The sequence below is a fragment of the Aquarana catesbeiana genome, unplaced genomic scaffold (genome assembly GCF_042186555.1).
Source record: "Aquarana catesbeiana isolate 2022-GZ unplaced genomic scaffold, ASM4218655v1 unanchor228, whole genome shotgun sequence".
NCBI classification, from domain to species: Eukaryota; Metazoa; Chordata; class Amphibia; order Anura; family Ranidae; genus Aquarana; species Aquarana catesbeiana.
In genome coordinates this window covers 2232694-2256075 of record NW_027362655.1, presented here as the reverse complement: position 1 = coordinate 2256075, position 23382 = coordinate 2232694, and the positions used below count along the sequence as shown (strand labels likewise).

At 45.4% G+C, this 23382-nt stretch overlaps 3 protein-coding genes across 3 annotated transcripts in view; 2 read left to right on the top strand and 1 right to left on the bottom strand.

Annotated features, from left to right (window-relative positions):
• LOC141121674 (uncharacterized) overlaps positions 1-15133 on the top strand; it is a 33523-nt gene extending 18390 nt beyond the window's left edge. The window contains exons 4-5 of the mRNA XM_073611364.1: positions 3109-3250; positions 12589-15133. Coding sequence (XP_073467465.1) covers positions 3109-3250; positions 12589-13661 — 1215 coding nt within the window. The 3' untranslated portion in view covers positions 13662-15133. The remainder of the gene's footprint in view (positions 1-3108; positions 3251-12588) is intronic.
• Positions 1-23382, top strand: part of LOC141121652 (uncharacterized) — a 447439-nt gene that overhangs the window by 22317 nt on the left and 401740 nt on the right. The window lies entirely within an intron of this gene.
• The window catches only part of LOC141121729 (uncharacterized), a 373994-nt gene that overhangs the window by 63200 nt on the left and 287412 nt on the right, over positions 1-23382 (bottom strand). The window lies entirely within an intron of this gene.

The window sequence follows — 23382 nt, the reverse complement described above, 5'->3', positions numbered from 1 at the left end:
GATGTTCGTAACAGGAGAACATCTCTCAACGCTGCCTGGAAGTATTGATCGACCTTATTACATTTTATTTATTTTTCATATGTGGGTCCGTTATGGGACGGGGCGGCATCATATGCCTCGGTGCCCTATGGGTCTCCTCCTGCATTTTCAGATGTATGGATGTAGACTTATATTGGGTGCTGATTTTGCTGCGGCCGCGCGTTCCGCCATTACTGCACATGCGCGAATTGCCAGAGCATGCACAGTAGCACATTCAGAGCTTGTCAAGTACACAACTGTTCAAGCTGAGTCCTGATGAGCTAGGAAGGCGTTTTTGGTGCCACTCAACCCTATTTAACCAATTGCTTACTGGGCACTTAAACCCCCCTCCTGTCCAGAACAATTTTCAGCTTTCAGCGCTGATGCACTTTGAATGACAGTTGCGCAGTCATACAACACTGTACCCAAATGAAATTTTGTTAAAAAATTTAAAAAACCAAATTTAAAAAATTTTTTTTTTTTAAATATTTTGTTAAAAAATTTTGCAAACAGATAATTTATCTCCTTCATTGATGTACGCTGATGAGGTGGCAGTGGTGGGCGCCGATAGGTGGCAGTGATGGGCACTGATGGGTGGCAGTGATGGGCACTGATCGGCACTGGTTGGTTACACTGATAGGCAGCACTGCTAGGTGGCACTGATTGGCACCACTGGTGGGCATTGATAGGTGGCACTTGTGGGCATTGATAGGTGACACTGGCAGGGGATACTGGAAGATTCGCAGTCCAAGGACCACGGCTATGGAAAGCTCTACCAACTAACATCCACTTGGAAGAAAACCATCAGGCATTCAGAAAAAAACTTAAGACCTACTTCTTCTAAGGAGCTGGACAACACAGGACAGATAAGTGCCTTGAGGCGATTCAGTTCGCATTTGAAGCTCTATATAAGTCATTCATTCATTCATTCATTCATGGTGGGCACAGATGAGGCAGAATTGCCTCTGGCTCTTCGAGACCGATGTCCCTTGCACATAAGCCGGTGATCGGCTTTTTTTTCATTGGCTGACAGCTGATCATGTGGTAAGGGGCCAGGATCAGCCCCTTACTTGGATCTGTGATTAACCGAGTCTCAGTGACTCAGTGATCATGGCGTGCACCACGCGCACCCTGCAGGGCGCGTGCAGGGAGTGTGCAAAGGGGAGGCCGGAAATTCAGGTCCGCGCTGTGGCCGTCATTCGGCTATAGCACGGACGCCAAGTGGTTAAAGGCGTTACTTGTATGAATACCTGTGGATCCTCATTTGGAGGTAACCTTTCATATGGATAGATGTCTTTGGCGTGCCTGAAGTAACAACATCTACGGTTGACTTAGCTGCCATCTTGCCAGTACTAAGGTAATCTATAATTACTCTACTAGCATATCAGAGTATTTAACCATCTTGTTTTGAAGATTGGTCCTTTATATGAGCACTTTGTGTTGTTTCTGATTTAGCTGCTTATTTCAGCAATGGGAACTTGCCTACTGATACTGCTGCTACTTGTGGATGTACTAGAGAGGTTTCTCCCAGGAACGTGATATGATATGGTATAGTTTAGCTTCTGTGGCATATGAGACATATATATGGCAGGGACAGAGTATTTAATTTCTGTTTGTTGCTCCCCAAAATAGGGTTACTGATCAGCCTTTTCTGCCTATCCTTACATATGGGATCGCTGGTGGCTTCTAAGGCAGATTTTCTTGGCTGGCTTTAGATTTGCCTGATGGGGACAGACATCTGGTTCATCATACAAAGCATTGGTGGAAAATTGTAATGCCTCAGTTTGGGGCTTCTCAGTACTTTTTCTTGCTTCAATGTAAGTTTTGAAATCAATGTATAAATATACCTTTTAAGTGATGTGTTTCAAGTTGTCATGAATATGGCATATATTTCCTCTTTTACAGCAACTACAGTGCATTCACCACTCCCCTAAGAGAACCCCTGAAGAAGCTGTCGAGCGAAAACGCGTTGGGTGTAGCTCCTTCTCATATAAGTGTTGGTGCATGCCATGGATGTCCATGGCTGGATCTATGCATGAATATATAGAGATAATAGCTTATCTTGATGTAGGGGATGTTTTACTGTGAATAATTGCTGTTTGTAGATTGTTGCTATCATGTCTATTTTTGTTATAGACTAATTTTATAATAAATTTCATTCAATTTTACATCACTTTGTCAGTTTTATTCCACAAGGAGGATTTAGCACCTTCCCAATATTCAATTGTTCTTTGCTCTGCTAGTGCCTATGACAGTGTCAACATGCTTGCTTGGTTTAGTGCATCTTACTAAGCCTACTATTATTCTATGCTTGTAAGGCGTTGATCCCCTACTGGAAAAAAACAATGACACCGTCAGTCTTACTGGAAAGGACTTGTGAATAGGGTGTCTCTGTTCTATAAAGCCACATATTTGAGTAAGGACTACCCAAAAAAGTTTGATAAGGTCTGGATGGAGAGCTCCACCTCTATTGCATAGGGTGGACCTGGTGTTGAGTTGGCGGGAAACTGGTGGGAAGGTGGTGATTCAGTAGTTATGCCATGTTTCAGAATCTGCTCTACATGTCAGGGTTGTATTTGGGCCTTAATATCCTATCATTGTTAGGCAACTGGGTACCCATCTGCTTTACTATTCAAGAGGTTGCATATTGGATTCATGTATGTCTAAGGTTTTGGTTATCTTCTGCCCCTGAGGGTGTTCTATATCTGGGATGGTGGATTTGCCTGCAGGGTGAGCCTGGAGGGGGAGGGAATGGGAGGGGGTTGACTGTGTATTTCCGCCCTGTGTGGCAAGGTTTTTGGAATTGTTACGTTTTGCATAAAAAAATGGGAGGATGAGGAGTATGGAGTGATGGAGGAGTTATCAGAAGGACACAAGGATATGATGGAGCCACCAGAGAGATGTCCCCATCCTCTGTATTCCCGGGATTCCACACAGGAAGATCACACCATCCCTCACTGTTACAAGGTTGGTGGGACGGAGGTTATAAAACACACATATAGAGACAATGTGTGAATTTTATGTGTGTGATATCACAATGTTAAAGCTTATATCTTACAGATGATATTCACTCTTATTTTCTTGATTTAGAGTGGAGATCCAATTGATATAAAAGTTGAGGTTAAAGCAGAAGAAGAAGAGACTTATGTGAGAGATGATCAGCAATCTATGGAGAAGAATGGAATAATGGGGACATTTATAGATGGGGACACTCCGACAGAGTTCAGCAGAGGTGGGTCATTAACAATAAATACATTCCTCCATCCATACTGCTCACTGATTGGTCCAGAGTAGGGCAAGGACTGGGTGATATCAGCCTGTAATACCCTGGTCACTTTCCTGAGCTGTGTTCCCCGTCCTGTATTCCTGTATTTCTCTCGGATAATCTTCCTTCTCTGTGCTGCAGACACAATTTATGTATATAGATTGTATTTATGGAGATTCTGGGGTTCAGCTGGCAGCAAAATGTTAATTTTCACCATAGACGTTACTAAACCGAGTCACCTGGGGTATGTGTTTTGGGTCTCCTGCCCCATACACAAGTCTGACAGAAAAATTCTCCCAGGGTCACTTGCTCTTTTGTCTGCTGGCTGTGCCGGGCGGAGGGATATGTCTGTATAGTCTCAAACCCAAGTCACTGAGTGCAGTCTCAGGAGACCTCTGCAACTTGTCTTATGTAAAAAAATAATCTACCACTGATTAGGGATGAGCTTCGAGTTCGAGTCGAACTCATGTTCGACTCGAACATTGGCTGTTCGCAAGTTCGCCGAACAGCGAACAATTTGGGGTGTTCGCGGCAAATTCGAATGCCGCGGAACACCCTTTAAAAGTCTATGGGAGAAATCAAAAGTGCTAATTTTAAAGGCTAATATGCAAGTTATTGTCATAAAAAGTGTTTGGGGACCTGGGTCCTGCCCCGGGGGACATGGATCAATGCAAAAAAAGTTTTAAAAACGGCCGTTTTTTCAGGAGCAGTGATTTTAACCACTTAAGGACCGCCTAACGCCGATTTACGTCGGCAAAGCGGCACGGGCAGGCAAAATCACGTACATGTACGTGATTTGCCTTCCGCGGGTGGGGGGTCCGATCGGCCCCCCCCCGCCGCCCGAGGCGGTCCCGTTCTGTTCCCCGGCGATCCGAGATGAGGGGGAGGCCATCCGTTCGTGGCCCCCCCCTCGCGATCGCCGCCGGCCAATGGGAACATTCCTTTGCTGCTGTATGCTAAACAGCAGCAAAGGAAATGATGTCATCTCCCCTCAGCTCGGTATTCCGTTCCAGCGCCGAGGGGAGAAGACATCAATGTAAGTGCACAACACACTACACACACAGTAGAACATGCCAGGCATACAAAACACCCCGATCCCCCCCCGATCGCCCCCCGATCCCCCCCCCAATCACCCCCCCCCCCCCCCCCGGTCACAAACTGACACCAGCAGGTTTTTTTTTTTTTTTTTTTTTCTGATTACTGCATAGTGTCAGTTTGTGACAGTTACAGTGTTGGGACAGTTAGTATTACCCCCCTTTAGGTCTAGGGTACCCCCCTAACCCCCCCTAATAAAGTTTTAACCCCTTGATCACCCCCTGTCACCAGTGTTGCTAAGCGATCATTTTTCTTCTGATCGCTGTATTAGTGTCGCTGGTGACGCTAGTTAGGGACGTAAATATTTAGGTTCGCCGTCAGCGTTTTATAGTGTCAGGGACCCCCATATACTACCGAATAAATGTTTTAACCCCTTGATTGCCCCCTAGTTAACCCTTTCACCACTGATCACCGTATAACCGTTACGGTTGACGCTGGTTAGTTCGTTTATTTTTTATAGTGTCAGGGCACCTGCCGTTTATTACCGAATAAAGGTTTAGCCCCCTGATCGCCCGGCGGTGATATGCGTCGCCCCAGGCAGCGTCAGATTAGCGCCAGTACCGCTAACACCCACGCACGCAGCATACGCCTCCCTTAGTGGTATAGTATCTGATCGGATCAATATCTGATCCGATCAGATCTATACTAGCGTCCCCAGCAGTTTAGGGTTCCCAAAAACGCAGTGTTAGCGGGATCAGCCCAGATACCCGCTAGCACCTGCGTTTTGCCCCTCCGCCCGGCCCACCCAAGTGCAGTATCGATCGATCACTGTCACTTACAAAACACTAAACGCATAACTGCAGCGTTCGCAGAGTCAGGCCTGATCCCTGCGATCGCTAACAGTTTTTTTGGTAGCATTTTGGTGAACTGGCAAGCAAGCACCAGGCAGCGTCAGGTTAGCGCCAGTAGCGCTAACACCCACGCACGCACCGTACACCTCCCTTAGTGGTATAGTATCTGATCAGATCAATATCTGGTCCGATCAGATCTATACTAGCGTCCCCAGCAGTTTAGGGTTCCCACAAACGCAGTGTTAGTGGGACCAGCCCAGATACCTGCTAGCACCTGCGTTTTGCCCCTCCGCCCGGCCCGGCCCACCCAAGTGCAGTATCGATCGATCACTGTCCCTTACAAAACACTAAACGCATAACTGCAGCGTTCGCAGAGTCAGGCCTGATCCCTGCGATCGCTAACAGTTTTTTTGGTAGCGTTTTGGTGAACTGGAAAGCACCAGCCCCAGGCAGCGTCAGGTTAGCGCCAGTACCGCTAACACCCACGCATGCAGCATACACCTCCCTTAGTGGTATAGTATCTGAACGGATCAATATCTGATCCGATCAGATCTATACTAGCGTCCCCAGCAGTTTAGGGTTCCCAAAAACGCAGTGTTAGCGGGATCAGCCCAGATACCTGCTAGCACCTGTGTTTTGCCCCTCCGCCCGGCCCAGCCCAGCCCACCCAAGTGCAGTATCGATCGATCACTGACACTTACAAAACACTAAACGCATAACTGCTCCCTTGATCCCTTGATCCCTGCGATCGCTAACAGTTTTTTTGGTAGCGTTTTGGTGAACTGGCAAGCACCAGCGGCCTAGTACACCCCGGTCGTAGTCAAACCAGCACTGCAGTAACACTTGGTGACGTGGCGAGTCCCATAAGTGCAGTTCAAGCTGGTGAGGTGGCAAGCACAAGTAGTGTCCCGCTGCCACCAAGAAGACAAACACAGGCCCGTCGTGCCCATAATGCCCTTCCTGCTGCATTCGCCAATCCTAATTGGGAACCCACCACTTCTGCAGCGCCCGTACTTCCCCCATTCACATCCCCAATCAAATGCAGTCGGCTGCATGAGAGGCATTTTCTTTATGTCCTCCCGAGTACCCCTACCCAACGAACCCCCCCAAAAAAGATGTCGTGTCTGCAGCAAGCGCGGATATAGGCGTGACACCCGCTATTATTGTCCCTCCTGTCCTGACAATCCTGGTCTTTGCATTGGTGAATGTTTTGAACGCTACCATACACTAGTTGAGTATTAGCGTAGGGTACAGCATTGCACAGACTAGGCACACTTTCACAGGGTCTCCCAAGATGCCATCGCATTTTGAGAGACCCGAACCTGGAACCGGTTACAGTTACAAAAGTTAGTTACAAAAAAAGTGTCAAAAAAAAAAAATATATATAAAATAAAAAAAAATAGTTGTCGTTTTATTGTTCTCTCTCTCTCTATTCTCTCTCTATTGTTCTGCTCTTTTTTACTGTATTCTATTCTGCAATGTTTTATTGTTATTATGTTTTATCATGTTTGCTTTTCAGATATGCAATTTTTTATACTTTACCGTTTACTGTGCTTTATTGTTAACCATTTTTTTGTCTTCAGGTACGCCATTCACGACTTTGAGTGGTTATACCAGAATGATGCCTGCAGGTTTAGGTATCATCTTGGTATCATTCTTTTCAGCCATCGGTCGGCTTTCATGTAAAAGCAATCCTAGCGGCTAATTAGCCTCTAGACTGCTTTTACAAGCCGTGGGAGGGAATGCCCCCCCCCCCCCACCGTCTTCCGTGTTTTTCTCTGGCTCTCCTGTCTCAACAGGGAACCTGAGAATGCAGCCGGTGATTCAGCCAGCTGACCATAGAGCTGATCAGAGACCAGAGTGGCTCCAAACATCTCTATGGCCTAAGAAACCGGAAGCTACGAGCATTTTATGACTTAGATTTCGCCGGATGTAAATAGCGCCATTGGGAAATTGGGGAAGCATTTTATCACACCGATCTTGGTGTGGTCAGATGCTTTGAGGGCAGAGGAGAGATCTAGGGTCTAATAGACCCCAATTTTTTCAAAAAAGAGTACCTGTCACTACCTATTGCTATCATAGGGGATATTTACATTCCCCGAGATAACAATAAAAATGATTAAAAAAAAAAAATATGAAAGGAACAGTTTAAAAATAAGATAAAAAAAGCAGAAAAATAATAAAGAAAAAAAAAAAAAAAAAAAAAGCACCCCTGTCGCCCCCTGCTCTCGCGCTAAGGCGAACGCAATCGGCGGTCTGTCGTCAAACGTAAACAGCAATTGCACCATGCATGTGAGGTATCACCGCGAAGGTCAGATCGAGGGCAGTAATTTTTGCAGTAGACCTCCTCTGTAGATCTAAAGTGGTAACCTGTAAAGGCTTTTAAAGGCTTTTAAAAATGTATTTATTTTGTTGCCACTGCACGTTTGTGCGCAATTTTAAAGCATGTCATGTTTGGTATCCATGTACTCGGCCTAAGATCATCTTTTTTATTTCATCAAACATTTGGGCAATATGGTGTGTTTTAGTGCATTAAAATTTAAAAAAGTGTGTTTTTTCCCCAAAAAATGCGTTTGAAAAATCGCTGCGCAAATACTGTGTGAAAAAAAAAATGAAACACCCACCATTTTAATCTGTAGGGCATTTGCTTTAAAAAAATATATAATGTTTGGGGGTTCAAAGTAATTTTTTTGCAAAAAAAAAATAACTTTTTCATGTAAACAATAAGTGTCAGAAAGGGCTTTGTCTTCAAGTGGTTAGAAGAGTGGGTGATGTGTGACATAAGCTTCTAAATGTTGTGCATAAAATGCCAGGACAGTTCAAAACCCCCCCAAATGACCCCATTTTGGAAAGTAGACACCCCAAGCTATTTGCTGAGAGGCATGTCGAGTCCATGGAATATTTTATATTGTGACACAAGTTGCGGGAAAGAGACACATTTTTTTTTTTTTTTTGCACAAAGTTGTCACTAAATGTTATATTGCTCAAACATGCCATGGGAATATGTGAAATTACACCCCAAAATACATTCTGCTGCTTCTCCTGAGTACGGGGATACCACATGTGTGAGACTTTTTGGGAGCCTAGCCACGTACGGGACCCCGAAAACCAAGCACCGCCTTCAGGCTTTCTAAGGGCGTGAATTTTTGATTTCACTCTTCACTGCCTATCACAGTTTCGGAGGCCATGGAAAGCCCAGGTGGCACAAACCCCCCCAAATGACCCCATTTTGGAAAGTAGACACCCCAAGCTATTTGCTGAGAGGTATAGTGAGTATTTTGCAGACCTCACTTTTTGTCACAAAGTTTTGAAAATTGAAAAAAGAAAAAAAAATGTTTTTTCTTGTCTTTCTTCATTTTCAAAAACAAATGAGAGCTGCAAAATACTCACCATGCCTCTCAGCAAATAGCTTGGGGTGTCTACTTTCCAAAATGGGGTTTTGTACTGCCCTGCCATTTTAGCACCTCAAGAAATGACATAGGCAGTCATAAACTAAAAGCTGTGTAAATTACAGAAAATGTACCCTAGTTTGTAGACGCTATAACTTTTGCGTAAACCAATAAATATACGCTTATTGACATTTTTTTTACCAAAGACATGTGGCCGAATACATTTTGGCCTAAATGTATGACTAAAATTTAGTTTATTGGATTTTTTTTATAACAAAAAGTAGAAAATATCATTTTTTTTCAAAATTTTCGGTCTTTTTCCGTTTATAGCGCAAAAAATAAAAAACGCAGAGGTGATCAAATACCATCAAAAGAAAGCTCTATTTGTGGGAAGAAAAGGACGCAAATTTCGTTTGGGTACAGCATTGCATGACCGCGCAATTAGCAGTTAAAGCGACGCAGTGCCAAATTGGAAAAAGACCTCTGGTCCTTAGGCAGCATAATGGTCCGGGGCTCAAGTGGTTAATAATGCTTAAAGTCAAACAATAAAAGTGTAAAATCCTTTTAAATTTCGTACCTGGGGGGTGTCTATAGTATGCCTGTAAAGGGGCACATGTTTCCTGTGTTTAGAACAGTCTGACAGCAAAATGACATTTTGAAGGAAAAAACTCATTTAAAGCTACCCGCGTCTATTGCATTGCCGACAATACACATAGAAGTTCATTGATAAAAACGGCATGGGAATTCCCCAAAGGGGAAAAAAAATTAAAAAAAAAAAAATGACGTGGGAGTCCCCCTAAATTCCATACCAGTCCCTTCAGGACTGATATGGATATTAAGGGGAACCCCGCCCAAAAAAAAAAAAAAAAAAAATGACGTGGGGTTCCCCCTAAATTCCATACCAGACCCTTCAGGTCTGGTATGGATTTTAAGGGGAACCCCGCGCCAAAAAAAAAAAAAAACGGCGTGGGGTCCCCCCAAAAATCCATACCAGACCCTTATCCGAGCACGCAACCTGGCAGGCCGCAGGAAAAGAGGGGGGGACGAGAGTGCGGCCCCCCCTCCTGAACCGTACCAGGCCACATGCCCTCAACATTGGGAGGGTGCTTTGGGGTAGCCCCCCAAAACACCTTGTCCCCATGTTGATGAGGACAAGGGCCTCATCCCCACAACCCTGGCCGGTGGTTGTGGGGGTCTGCGGGCGGGGGGCTTATCGGAATCTGGAAGCCCCTTTAACAAGGGGACCCCCAGATCCCGGCCCCCCCTGTGTGAAATGGTAAGGGGGTACTTACCCCTACCATTTCACTAAAAAACTGTCAAAAATGTAAAAAATGACAAGAGACAGTTTTTGACAATTCCTTTATTTAAATACTTCTTCTTTCTTCTATCTTCCTTCATCTTCTGGTTCTTCTGGTTCTTCTGGCTCTTCTGGTTCTTCCTCCGGCGTTCTCGTCCAGCATCTCCTCCGCGGCGTCTTCTATCTTCTTCTCCTCGGGCCGCTCCGCAGCCATGGCATGGGGGGAGGCTCCCGCTCTTCTCTTCTTCTTCTTCTCTTCTTCTCTTCTTCTTTTCTTCTCTTCTTCATTTTCTTCTCCGGGCCGCTCCGCACCCATGCTGGCATGGAGGGAGGCTCCCGCTGTGTGACGGCGCTCCTCGTCTGACAGTTCTTAAATAACGGGGGGCGGGGCCACCCGGTGACCTCGCCCCCTCTGACGCACGGTGACTTGTCGGGACTTCCCTGTGATGTCACGGGGAATGCCACAGGAAAGTCCCGTCATGTCCCGTGCGTCAGAGGGGGGTGGGGTCACCGGGTGGCCCCGCCCCCCGTTATTTAAGAACTGTCAGACGAGGAGCGCCGTCACACAGCGGGAGCCAGCATGGGTGCGGAGCGGCCCGGAGAAGAAAATGAAGAGAAGAAGAGAAGAAAAGAAGAAAAGAAGAAGATGAAGAAGATGAAGAGAAGAGCGGGAGCCTCCCCCCCATGCCATGGGTGCGGAGCGGCCCGAGGAGAAGAAGATAGAAGACGCCGCGGAGGAGATGCTGGACGAGAACGCCGGAGGAAGAACCAGAAGAGCCAGAAGAACCAGAAGATGAAGGAAGATAGAAGAAAGAAGAAGTATTTAAATAAAGGAATTGTCAAAAACTGTCTCTTGTCATTTTTAACATTTTTGACAGTTTTTTAGTGAAATGGTAGGGGTAAGTACCCCCTTACCATTTCACACAGGGGGGGGGCCGGGATCTAGGGGTCCCCTTATTAAAGGGGGCTTCCAGATTCCGATAAGCCCCCCGCCCGCAGACCCCCACAACCACCGGCCAGGGTTGTGGGGATGAGGCCCTTGTCCTCATCAACATGGGGACAAGGTGTTTTGGGGGGCTACCCCAAAGCACCCTCCCAATGTTGAGGGCATGTGGCCTGGTACGGTTCAGGAGGGGGGGGCCGCACTCTCGTCCCCCCCTCTTTTCCTGCGGCCTGCCAGGTTGCGTGCTCAGATAAGGGTCTGGTATGGATTTTTGGGGGGACCCCACGCCGTTTTTTTTTTTTTTTTTGTGGCGCGGGGTTCCCCTTAAAATCCATACCAGACCTGAAGGGTCTGGTATGGAATTTAGGGGGAACCCCACGTCATTTTTTTTTTTAAATTTTGGCCGGGGTTCCCCTTAATATCCATACCAGACCTGAAGGGCCTGGTATGGAATTTAGGGGGACTCCCACGTCATTTTTTTTTTTTAATTTTGGTTCGGGGTTCCCCTTTGGGGAATTCCCATGCCGTTTTTATCAATGAACTTCTATGTGTATTGTCGGCAATGCAATAGCCGCGGGTAGTTTTAAATGAGTTTTTTCCTTCAAAATGTCATTTTGCTGTCAGACTGTTCTAAACACAGGAAACATGCGCCCCTTTACAGGCATACTATAGACACCCCCCAGGTACGAAATTTAAAGGGATATTACACTTTTATTGTTTGACTTTAAGCATTATTAAAATCACTGCTCCTGAAAAAACGGCCGTTTTTAAAACTTTTTTTTGCATTGATCCATGTCCCCTGGGGAAGGACCCAGGTCCCCAAACACTTTTTATGACAATAACTTGCATATAAGCCTTTAAAATTAGCACTTTTGATTATTCATGTTCGTGTCCCATAGACTTTAACGGTGTTCGCGTGTTCGAACGAACTTTTTTCCTGTTCGCATGTTCTGGTGCGAACCGAACAGGGGGGTGTTCGGCTCATCCCTACCACTGATTACTGAATACCAATATTCTGAGTCCTGACCCTTGCACTATATACTCTATGTTGTACATTACATACTCCTGACCTCTGCACTATATACTCTATGTTGTACATTACATAATTCTGATACTATAAAATCCTACCTGATGTATCCCATATAATAATTTGTACATTACATAGTCTTGACTTCTCCCCTCTACCCACTGCGATATATAAACATAATATGTATTCTCTTTTGTTACACCAATTTTCTACCAGCTGGACATTTTATATCTGATGATTTGATTGGAGCACAGTTTTACATGTTTTTAATAATGTGATAACATCCTCAAACTTTGGAACCTTAAACAGAAAGTGATAATGAGGGAGGAGTCAATAACCCAATTATGGCGGTCTTCAGGATCAGTCCAGTCTTCATCTTGGTTGTTCTCCCCCCATCCTCACTCTCTGACCTCTGGTGGGGCTCAGCCCCGCTGTTCATGACTAAATCATGGACTAAATAAGGAAATGCAGGACTTCTTGTGTTGGGAAGGTGACAACGAGTGATAGAGGGGGTGGGGACACTTGTCCTATAATTCCCTCGTCACACCTATAAAAGACAGTTCTTGTTGTTTCCTCACTCTCTGACTAAGGTCCATACATAAAGAAATGAACTGGTAGGAGATTCAGATTACCCATTAACTAGTTACCTTGAGGGTGGAATTGTAAGATCCTCAAAGACAAAAATGCCTGATGTGGGCGGAGTCCTGGTTTAGGGGAACCAATCTGCTCATGTCTAGTAATAATCTTTGTATTTCTATTTTAGTAGATGGACGTGAGATGAGGAAAACCTCAGAGGATTGTGTCACTTTGTCTCCAGACTGTAAAGTAGAAGATGAGGACATCACACAGTATAGTCCAGGAGAAAACCCGGCTACCTCAAATGTCCATCCGGCACCACACAGTGTAGATGGACCATCGTATTCCTCTTATCCTGAGGAACTCCAGACTGTGAGGGACGGTGCCGTCCTTCCAACAAATAAGAGGTTTTCCTGTACTGAGTGTGGGAGGTGTTTCCGTTCAAAATATGATCTTGATGCGCATAAAAGAACTCACACGGGTGAGAAGCCGTATTCCTGTTCTGAGTGCGGGAAATATTTTTCAGTGAAATCCAATCTTAATACACATCAGAGATCTCACACGGGGCAGAAGCCATATTCCTGTCCCGAGTGCGGGAAGTGTTTCCATTATAAATCGCATCTTAATAAGCATAAAAGATTTCACACAGGGGAGAAGCCGTATTCCTGTCCTGAGTGCAGGAAATGCTTTATTCAAAAATCAGACCTTGTCATACATCAGCGATCTCACACGGGGGAAAAGCCGTATTCCTGTCCTGAGTGCAGGAAATGTTTTTCACAGAAGTCCAGTCTTTCCAGACATCAGAGATCTCACACAGGGGAGAAGCCGTATTCATGTCCTGAGTGTGGGAAATGTTTTTCAGAGAAGTCCTATCTTTACACACATCAGAGATCTCACACAGGGGAGAGGCCATATTCCTGTCCTGAGTGCGGTAAATGTTTTTCACAGAAGTCCAGTCTTTACACACATCAGAGATCTCACACAGGGGAGAAGCCGTATTCATGTCCTGAGTGCAGGAAATGTTTTTCAAACAAGTCCCATCTTTACACACATCAGAGATCTCACACGGGAGAGAAGCCATATTCCTGTCCTGAGTGTGGGAAATGTTTTTCATTGAAGTCCTGTCTTTACACACATCAGAGATCTCACACAGGGGAGAAGCTGCATTCCTGTCCTGAGTGTGGGAAATGTTTTTCAGAGAAGTCCTATCTTTCCACACATCAGAGATATCACACAGGGGAGGAGAGAAGAGCGTTTTAAATCAAAGAGATAAGTTACCAAGTAAAAGTACCATCATCCCAAATGTCTAGTACAAAAGCAGGGAGGATGAGGTAAAGAGCGGTCGCAGTTAGCTGCCTCTGTCGGCCAGTATCTCAATACCCCATGCGAGGGAGTAACAACCCCTAAAGAGGGGGGGAGGGGGGACTATTGCGGTACTAGGTGTAATCAAAAGTACAATGAAAAGGGATAGAGAAAAAAAGCAATGATATAATATAAAAATTCCATTTTAATAGAAAACATAGTTAAAAGATTGTAACAGTGTCACATACAGTTGTAATTTAAAAACGGAAGCAGTCAATACAACCAATTGGATTACAACCCATAGTGATAGTAGACACAAATAGAGCTTGAATTCTCGACCGGTTTCGCGGTTTTACCGCTTCCTCAGGAGAGCAATATCTGTGGTGCAACATACAATAATTATAGTGAGTACAACACACAAAGGTTACATAGTAACATTATCAATGCAGCAAACATTTAAACAAAACATTGCACAATTATAAACAATTTGGGTAGGAGAAGGATGAGCTCACCCGTTCTATAGTTCCCTGTGGGTGTACACGGCCCCAAGCGATTCCCCCTGCGGCGAACACAGGGGATAACTAAACAGCCTCTGAATAAATAAATTTAAGATGATAAAGTAAGATAGGTCAATGGACTGGGGAATCAATCAAAAAGAGGGTTAGGTGGGGGGGTGCCATTAGTGTGCCTCTAAAATTAAAACAGTGTGCAAGAAAAAAGAGAACCAAGAGGGGTGTAAGAATGGAGATAGATAGGCAGTGAGGAAGGGGAAGAAGGGGGGGGCCATATTCCTGTTCTGAGTGTGGGAAATGTTTTTCACAGAAGTCCCATCTTGACAAACATCAGAGATCTCACATGAGGGAGAAGCCACTTTCCTGTCCTAAGTGAGGAAATTGTTCCTCATGGAAGTCCTATCTTCCTGTACATCAGGGTCCCACACAACCCTCGAGGTGTATTAGTGCCTTAAGTGTGGGAAATGTGTTCTATATGAATGTTGCTGGACATCACAGCTCTCATGTGGGGAAGAAGCACACCCTGATATACACCTCAGATATACTCCATGGCTGATCTTCATTGTGTAAGAAACAGTTCATAAGGAGATCACCAAAGACATGGATGAAGTGTTGTATTGTGTTGGCCATTGATAGCAGTAGAAAAATAAAATTGGAGTCATTACCTTTCATTGGCTGAGTACATTTTGTGGTGTAAGATTTCACAAATACTTAGAGGTCTATTTAGTTGAATGAATGTGGTCAGCATTCGCCCAGCCATGGTGAATATTGGATGTATTTTATTTCATACACTGATTTCCTTGGCTCTAGTGGCCATAATGCAGTATTGTGCTACGAGGGGTATTCAAGTCAAACCGGACTTTTATTTTACAAGTATAATAAGGGATGGTAGCGTAGCGGTACTACATGTAGAAGTAAGTGGTAAGTGTGTCCTATTACTTATAGGCAGTGCAAAAGTCGCAGCCAGTCCAGGGACCTTTATGCAAGGTGGCAGATAACAGTGTTAGTGTGTGGAACAGTATGTGGTTATAATGTTTCTTGTGAAGAAAGGTATAAAACCCGCAGATATCTGCAGAGACTTCAAGCACAGGGGACCAGTGACACTAATACAGTGATCAGTGCTAAAAATATGCACTGTCACTGTACTAATGACACTGGCTGGGAAGGGGTTAACATCAGGGTTGATCAAAGGGTTAAATGTGTGCCTAGCCACTGTTTATGTGTACTGTGGGGGAGGTTCTTTTACTAGGGGAAGGCATGGATCCATGTCACTGATTTGCAGGAACACAGGATCCATGCTTTCCTTACTGAGAGAATGAAGCTATGCCTTGTTTACAGATCGCTGTTCTGACTCTGTGCTGGATGATCAGCAGGTGCCGGCGGACATCAAGTCCACATTACACGCAGATCAGCTCCTGCTGTGTATAATCACAATTGAATGATTCTCCTAATGGCATCCTCTGCCTGTCTCTGTGGTACAAACCCTACTTGGTCTTTTTTAATTAAACGGGGGAGGAAAGAGTTCAAACTGTTAGCCAAAATTTTGGTGAGGATCTTCATGTCAACAATAATTAAGGATATAGGTCAGAAATTGGCCCAAGAGGAGTCATCACGTTCAGGTTTTGTCAGCATAACTATAATGGCCATCAGAAGATACGGGGAGAAGTTCTGACCATTTTTAATGGAATTAAACATGGTCGTCAAGGGAGAGGCTAACTCGTCCACTAGCTTTCTATAATATAGTGCTGTTAAGTCTTTAATACATTGTTGGACTTCAGATTCTTGGATGTCACGGTCCATATGCTCCTTGGATATGGTGGCCAGCGAAATACGCTGGAAAAAAGCTGCCATATCCTGGTTGTTGGTGGGGTCTCGAGCAGAGTATAAAGTAGCGAGTCTATGGTGTAACTCGTCCAGTATCCGAACCGGGTTGCTAGTAAATATATTATGTCAGGTGCGTAAAGTAATAGGGGTGGGTTTGGGGTTGAAAGTACGTAAGCTTTTGGCCAGCATCACATTTGGTTTGTTTGCTTTAATATACCAATGTTGGGGAGAACAGCGCAATGCGCACTCTGCCTGATCAGTGAAACATAAGTCTAATTCTGTACAAGCCTGGTCCAAAAGTTTACGGTTAGCAGGTGTGGGGATTTGTTTAAAAATTGTGGAAGTGGATTTCAGCTGGGATCCCAGTGTTTTCTGCAGCTTTTGGCGTTATCTTTTGCGTTTTGAGGCTATCTGGATAATATGACCCCTGAGCACAGCCTTATAGGCCCCCCACAGGGTCACCGGGGAGGAGACAGATGCAGAGTTGAGGCGAAAATATTCTACAGAAGTTTTTAACAGATCTTCCGGAATGTCGTGAAGAGATAATAGCGAGTCGATCATGAGGAATGTCGAGGGTTATGCACTAAGGACCGCCAGAGCACAAGAAGGGGATCATGGTCCCTCCAGGGGGCCGCAAGTATAGACACCAAATCTATTATAGGGAGATGTTTTCTAAGCATTATCAATTAATTAATTAATGTTCAATTCCAGAATGAGAATGATGTGGGTGAGAGTAGTATGTGTAATCTTTACTTAGTGGGTGCAATTCTCAACAGAGGTCTACCAGATCATGAGAGCGTAGGGAGTGGGAAAATGTTTTCGCTGCAGGTGAGGCAGACACCCTTTCTGAGGGGTATTTATCCATTACAGGATCCAGGGCCACATTCGAGTCCCCTGCTAAAAGCAGGGTAACTTTTTGGTGAGATGTCAGCAGGGAGCAGACATGGGATAAGAAGGGTCCTGGATTAGAATTGGGGGCATAATAGGTCATTATGGTAACTTCTGCATCCTGAATGGTACCGATGAGCAGGAGGTATCTACCATCGGGGTCTGCTATCTGGTTAATACAGTTAAAAGGCACCGATTTGCGAAAAGCTATCACAACTCCCTTCTGTTTGGTCGGGCCGTTAGCCATAAACACCTGGTGGTATTGGGCGTCAAAATACTTAGGGATGAAGGCAGTGGAGAAATTAGTTTCCTGTAGACATGCTATATCTATATGTTGTTTTTTAAAACACTTAAATACTTTCACCCTTTTTTGTGGCGAGTTCATACCTTGAACATTTAAGGACAACCAGTGTAGCGTCATGGTGGAAAAGTGGTTAAAGCGGGAGTCCTGTGAAAAAAATTTTTTTAGATGTCAGCAGCTGCAAATACTGCAGCTGCTGACTTTTAAAATTAGGTCACTCACCTGTCCCGGGGTCCAGCGATGTCGGCACCCGAGACCGAACCATCACTCGATCCTCGGGTGCTGCCGCCGCCATTCTCAGTGAGGGAATCAGGTAGTGAAGCATTGCGGCTTCACTTCCCGATCCCCACTGCGCATGCGCGAGTCGCGCTGCGCTTTCTCAATGGTCCCCGCTATCTCCTGGGACCTGTGTCTTTCCCAGGAGACAGCGGGTGAGTGCGAGAGGGGGCGTGACTCCCATGGGAGTCTATTCCCAGAAGTGGGTGCAGATACCTGTCTTAGACAGGTATCTGCACCCCCCTCCCCCCTGAAAGGTGCCAACTGTGACACCGGAGGGGGGGAGGAATCCGATGAGCGAAAGTTCCACTTTTGGGTGGAACTCTGCTTTAAGGGCTTACTGTTGTCACCGGATGCAACCCCTGCGGAATCAGAGAAGGGTACAGAGAAGGGAGATCGTGGGGAAAGAAGAGGGAGGTAGTAAAAGAGAGAGAGAAAGAGCACAGTAAGGCAGAGGAAATCTCGGGAGAAAAAATTCAGATAAAGCAATAATGCAAGCAATCGTGGGTCTGGGGACCCACCAAGAGGTCGGTGGTTGGCTAGAACCATAGTCCTAAGCAAGTGTCGACACTGTGGGGGTGCAATGGTCCACCAGACCCATTCGGCTTATTTGACCATTTAAAACAAATAAAAATGCATAGAAATTAGCACTTAATATTTTAGACACAAACTATTAAAGAGAAAATGGTAATTTCTAGCTCAAATACAAGATTGGGTTAGACCCATTCCAGGCTCCCTGGGCAAGGCCCAGGGAGGCCGGGGGAGAGGAAACTAGCATAGAAATTGAGCAACTTAGGTGCTGGTATCAATTACCTATTAGGCAACTTTTGTAGTAAATCAAATCAACCAATGAGAATGTGCAATATCTGGTAGGTCAGAGGTCATCCACGATGGGCAGAAGGAATAAGGTCACAGTCCATAGACTGAAATGGGCACGGAGTGGACCTTTAACCTGAATGAGTAACAACTGGCCAAGGATGAATCTGAGACTTTAGCCAACTCCTTAACTGCGGGCCACCCTCCCCCTGGTCGATAACTATCAAATTGGGCAACCCGGGGTGGCGGTCCCACACTTGGCATTGTCGGACACTTTTAAATTTAAGGCAACAATCATGTGTGCATTAATATAGTAAATAAGAAAAATGAAGGAAATAAAACAGATAGATATATAAAAGTTTGATCCCAACAATGTGGCTCTAGGGAGCCTCTCAGTGACTGTGGGAAGATGGAATCAACCTCAGTAAGCATAGCCAAAGTGGACTACGACGTGGAAAAAGCCTGAGAAATAACTCAGGCCCATGTTAAAGTGAAAACCCGAAGTTCTGGAAAATCCAGTTCCTCAGCCATTGGCGACATCCTGGAAGCATTGAGCTTGAAGGGAACGGGCTTGGGAGCCTTGTTGGGATGCCTGCGATGGTTTGCGGGGAGGCTGTACCAACCGTGGGCGGGAGGACAAGGAGGACGATTCCTCTTGGGATGGAGGGAGATCCAGTTGTAGGTCCTGAAAGTGGCTTCTCAAATCAGGCAAGGAGGATGCTTGAACTTGGCGACCTCGATGGGAAAAAGAAAGCTTAAAGGGGAACCCCCACCTGTATTTAATACCTTGGGTTTGCAGAATTTGGAGATATGGTTTCAAGTTCCTTCTTTTTGCGATCATGATTGGGGCAAAATCCGCAAACAGCTGGAGAGAATGGTTTTGAAAAGAGAGGTCCAGATGTTCCCTCGCAGCTTGCAAGAGTCTCTCTTTAGTGCAGTAAAAGTGGAACTTTATAATGACATCTCTGGCAGGGCCATCTGTAGGTTTGGGTGCAAGGGATCTATGACTGCGGTCAAATTCCACACATTCCAATGGGATCTCAGGTGCCAATTCCTGGAAGAAAGCAGTGGCCGTGCCTTGCAAGTCGGTAATGACCTCCGGAATTCCACTGATTCTAAGATTGTCCCTGTTTTCAGAGTCCTCCAGCTTGTCACGCAAGCTTTCAAGCTCAGCATTAAGTTTGTCAACCTCATCCTCCTGGCCCTCTAGCACTGTGGTGGTTAAATCCATCCGTTGTTCAAGCTGAATTGTGTGGCGGCCTAGCTCTTTAAGGCCTTGCATGAGACCTGAGGAGAGCTTGTGGGAGGCTATGGATATTTCATCTCTCACAATGGAGCGGAATTTGGTCAGCATTGCATCTGTTATGCAGGTCAGGGCTTACCAGGTCTGTAGGGAATTGCTGCAGGCTGCCTGAAGGGGAAGCTGGACCTGCTGCAGAGAGCCTCGTGGTGTCATCAGGCTCAGGAGGTTTGGGCGCCATCTTGCCTTTTCCCATAGCAGGAGAAGCTTTGGTCTGTCTGTTAAGCTTTGTATTGTTTTTCTGCGAGCAGTACATACCTGCGGGTGCCTGGCGGTGTCCGCTGTCCCGGGGGTCCAGTAGATCGTGTCTGCGGGGGATTAGTGCTCTGTCAGCCAGGGACGTAGTGTCCGGTGGCGCGAGGATTAGGCAGCCATATCCTGCGATTGCGCCGGCGGTTTAACCATTTCAACAACACTGGGCAACTTCACTGGCTTCCTGCCCAGGCCAATTTTCAGCTTTCAGCGCTGTGGCAATTTGAATGACAATTGCACGTTCATGCAACACTACTCATTAAATTTTTATCATTTTTTTGGGACAGATAGAGCTTTCTTTTGGTGGTATTTAATCACAACTGGATTTAAATTTTTTGCTAAACAAATGAAAAAAGACCATTTTGAAAAATAAACTCGCTTTGTTTCTGTTGTAAAATTTTGTAAATAAGTAATTTTCCTTCTTCACTGATGGGTACTGATGAGGCTGCACTGATAGGCTGCATTGATGGGCACTGTGGAAGCTTCATTGATGGGCACTGATAAGGATGCACTGATGAGGAGGCACTGATATGCAGTACTGATGGGGCTGCACTGATTAACAGTGTAAATGTCCTTGACACAGGAAAGCCACGTATCGACTTTCCTTTCCTATGACAAAAAAAGTACTGAAAAGAATAACTTGTACAGAAGATTGGTGGACTTTAAAAGCACATGAGACCTACAACTTGATATAAAAAGAATATTTTATTAAAAACATGTTAAAAATATATATAAAAGGCTTTCACAAATGTCCTCTATAGGAATTATATCCTCTATATGTAATGTTTCCCCATATATCATACAGGACACCAATAACCATCAACTAATTAGGTGTAACAATATTCTGTATAGTCAAGATGATCCTGTCCAATGGTCAACGCGTTTCACTAAACAGCTTCTTCAGGACTGTAAACTTTTGAGGGGAATATCACTATCATCATCAAACAGACAAACAAAAGATAAGGTAAGTAAGTTTATATTTCAATAATGTCATTCATATTACATATTTTATTAGATTTTATATATACACACACACACACAGACTGCACAGCTTACATCAATATGGGGCAAATGATGGAATCCACAATCCAGTCTGGGGGGGCGAGCATAGGGAACCCAAATGTCCCAACAAGGGGGCACAACAGAGTATGGCACACGGGAGAAATCTATAATATACTAAGCAAGTAGAGAGCCTAGTTAGTAGCAGCTCTATCTCTATATATCCCAAAGGGGAATAGGGGAGAAGGGGAAAATTTTACATAGTCCACCCCTCCTTATAACTTACTTACAAAATATTCTTGCCAAATGTAAATTTCCTACATCAAGTGTTCCAAAATGTGGGTAGTAAGATGAACATCCGCATGCATAAACAGGAGATCATTCTACAAAAACAGAGAAACCAAGATCTAGGCCACCATTGCATGCACAATTACATTTGTGATATCTCACCCCATAAATTGCCACTTACATCCAATATAGAGGATCAACTGTGGGTTCCAATGTAATTCAAGGCTATGTAACAATATCCCCAGGGGCCAAAAAGTCTATATGTGCCGTGGAATAATCCCCCAATTTCAGAACAAACCCTGCAACACAATGGCGATGCGTGTTACACTCAGGAGCCCCGCCAAGTGTCACTCCAAACCAAAAACAGCATAGCAGAGTCTCACCCTGTTATCCTAGGGAAAATAATAAGTGGGGTCCAGATATATACAGCTGGATATCCTGGAGGATAATATCTAGGAAAGATGGAGAGGGGGAAGAGCTTTAAGCTGAACAAACACCCCAAAATATCCACAACTCACAACAAACGCCATAACTATACAGATGTCGCGTGACACTGACAGCGCTGAGGAAAGGAAATGCCGATAACCAGCATTTGTTTACATGCGATTGGACACAGCTTGATCACATGGTAAGGAACCTACGTCATCAGCTCTTTACCACAAACGGTGATGTGAGGTGTCCAAGAGCTGTGATGTCCAGCAACATTCATATATAGTAGAAGACAATTCCCATAATCAAGGTACTAATACACCTCAAGGGTTGTGTGAGATCCCTGATGTACCGCTCTTCCGCTGTGAGGGCGGAAGAGTGATGATGTGGGTGGGTGGTGAGAGATGATCTCATCTCTCTGCTCCCCTGCCTCACCTCCAGCAGAATAGCAGCCCCGCTGTGAGGGTGGAAGGGCGGTCATGTGGGCGGGCAGTGAGAGATTAACTCATCTCTGCTCACCTCCAGCAGTATAGCAGCCTCACTGTGAGGGCAGAAGAGCAGTGATGCAAACGGGTGGAGAGAGATGAACTCATCTCTCTGCTGGCCCGACTCATCGCTAACAGTGCAGTGGCCCCGCTATGGAGGGCGGAACAGCAGTGATGCAGGCAGGCGGTGAGAGATGATCTCATCTCTCTGCTTACCAGACTCATTGCTAACAGTGCAGCTGCCCCGCTATGAGGGCGGAACAGCAGTGATGCAGGCGGGTGGTGAGAGATGATGTCCAGGGCAGCCATCAGAAATTTTGGGACCCCTTACACAGCTTTAGGCCTGGACCCCCGTGGCCTGACCACCAACATTCCCTAGGGCTTGCCCACTGGCCGTCCCACCAAATCCACCCACATTGTGGAGACTGGAAGAATGGATGGATGATGCTGGGGTGGATGTGGCTACATTGTGGAGACTGGAGGAATGGATGAATGGATGATGCTGGGCATGGATGTGGATACATTGTGGAGACTGGAGGGATGGATTGATGATGCTGGGCATGGATGTGGATACATTGTGGAGACTGGAGGGATGGATTGATGATGCTGGGCATGGATATGGATACATTGTGGAGACTGGAGGGATGGATGGATGATGCTGGGCGTGGATGTGGAGACTGGAGGGATGGATGGATGATACTGGGTGTGGATACTGGAGGGATGGATGGATGATGCTGGGCATGGATGTGGATACTGGAGGGATGGATGATGCTGGGCGTGGATGTGGATACTGGATGGATGGATTATGCTGGGGATGGATGTGGATACATTGTAGAGACTGGAGGGATGGATGATGCTGGATGTGGATACATTGTGGAGAGCTATGGATGATGCTTAGCATATATTATGAAGGAACCCCGTCAAAGTCTTGCCTATAGTGTAGCATGCACTGCAAAGTGAACCTGTCAGAGTCCTGCCTATAGCCTAGCATGTATTACAAAGGGGGCCCATTACAGTACTGCCTATAGTGTAATATGCTTTACAGTGGGGAGGGGGCAGGGGGCATGAATTATAGAGGATGTGTATCTGAGTCTTTACTATAGGGAAGCATGCATTACAAAGGGGACCCGTCAAAGCCCTGCCTATTGGATGGCACAGGGCCCATTAGTCCTGCCTATAGTTTAGTATGCATTACAGGGGGTAATTAATGTTAGAACCCCACCTAGAGGTTGGTAAAGGGGGCGTGTCCGAGCCCTCCTATAGGCTCAGGTGCATTACAAAGCCCTGCCTATAATGTATCATGCAATAC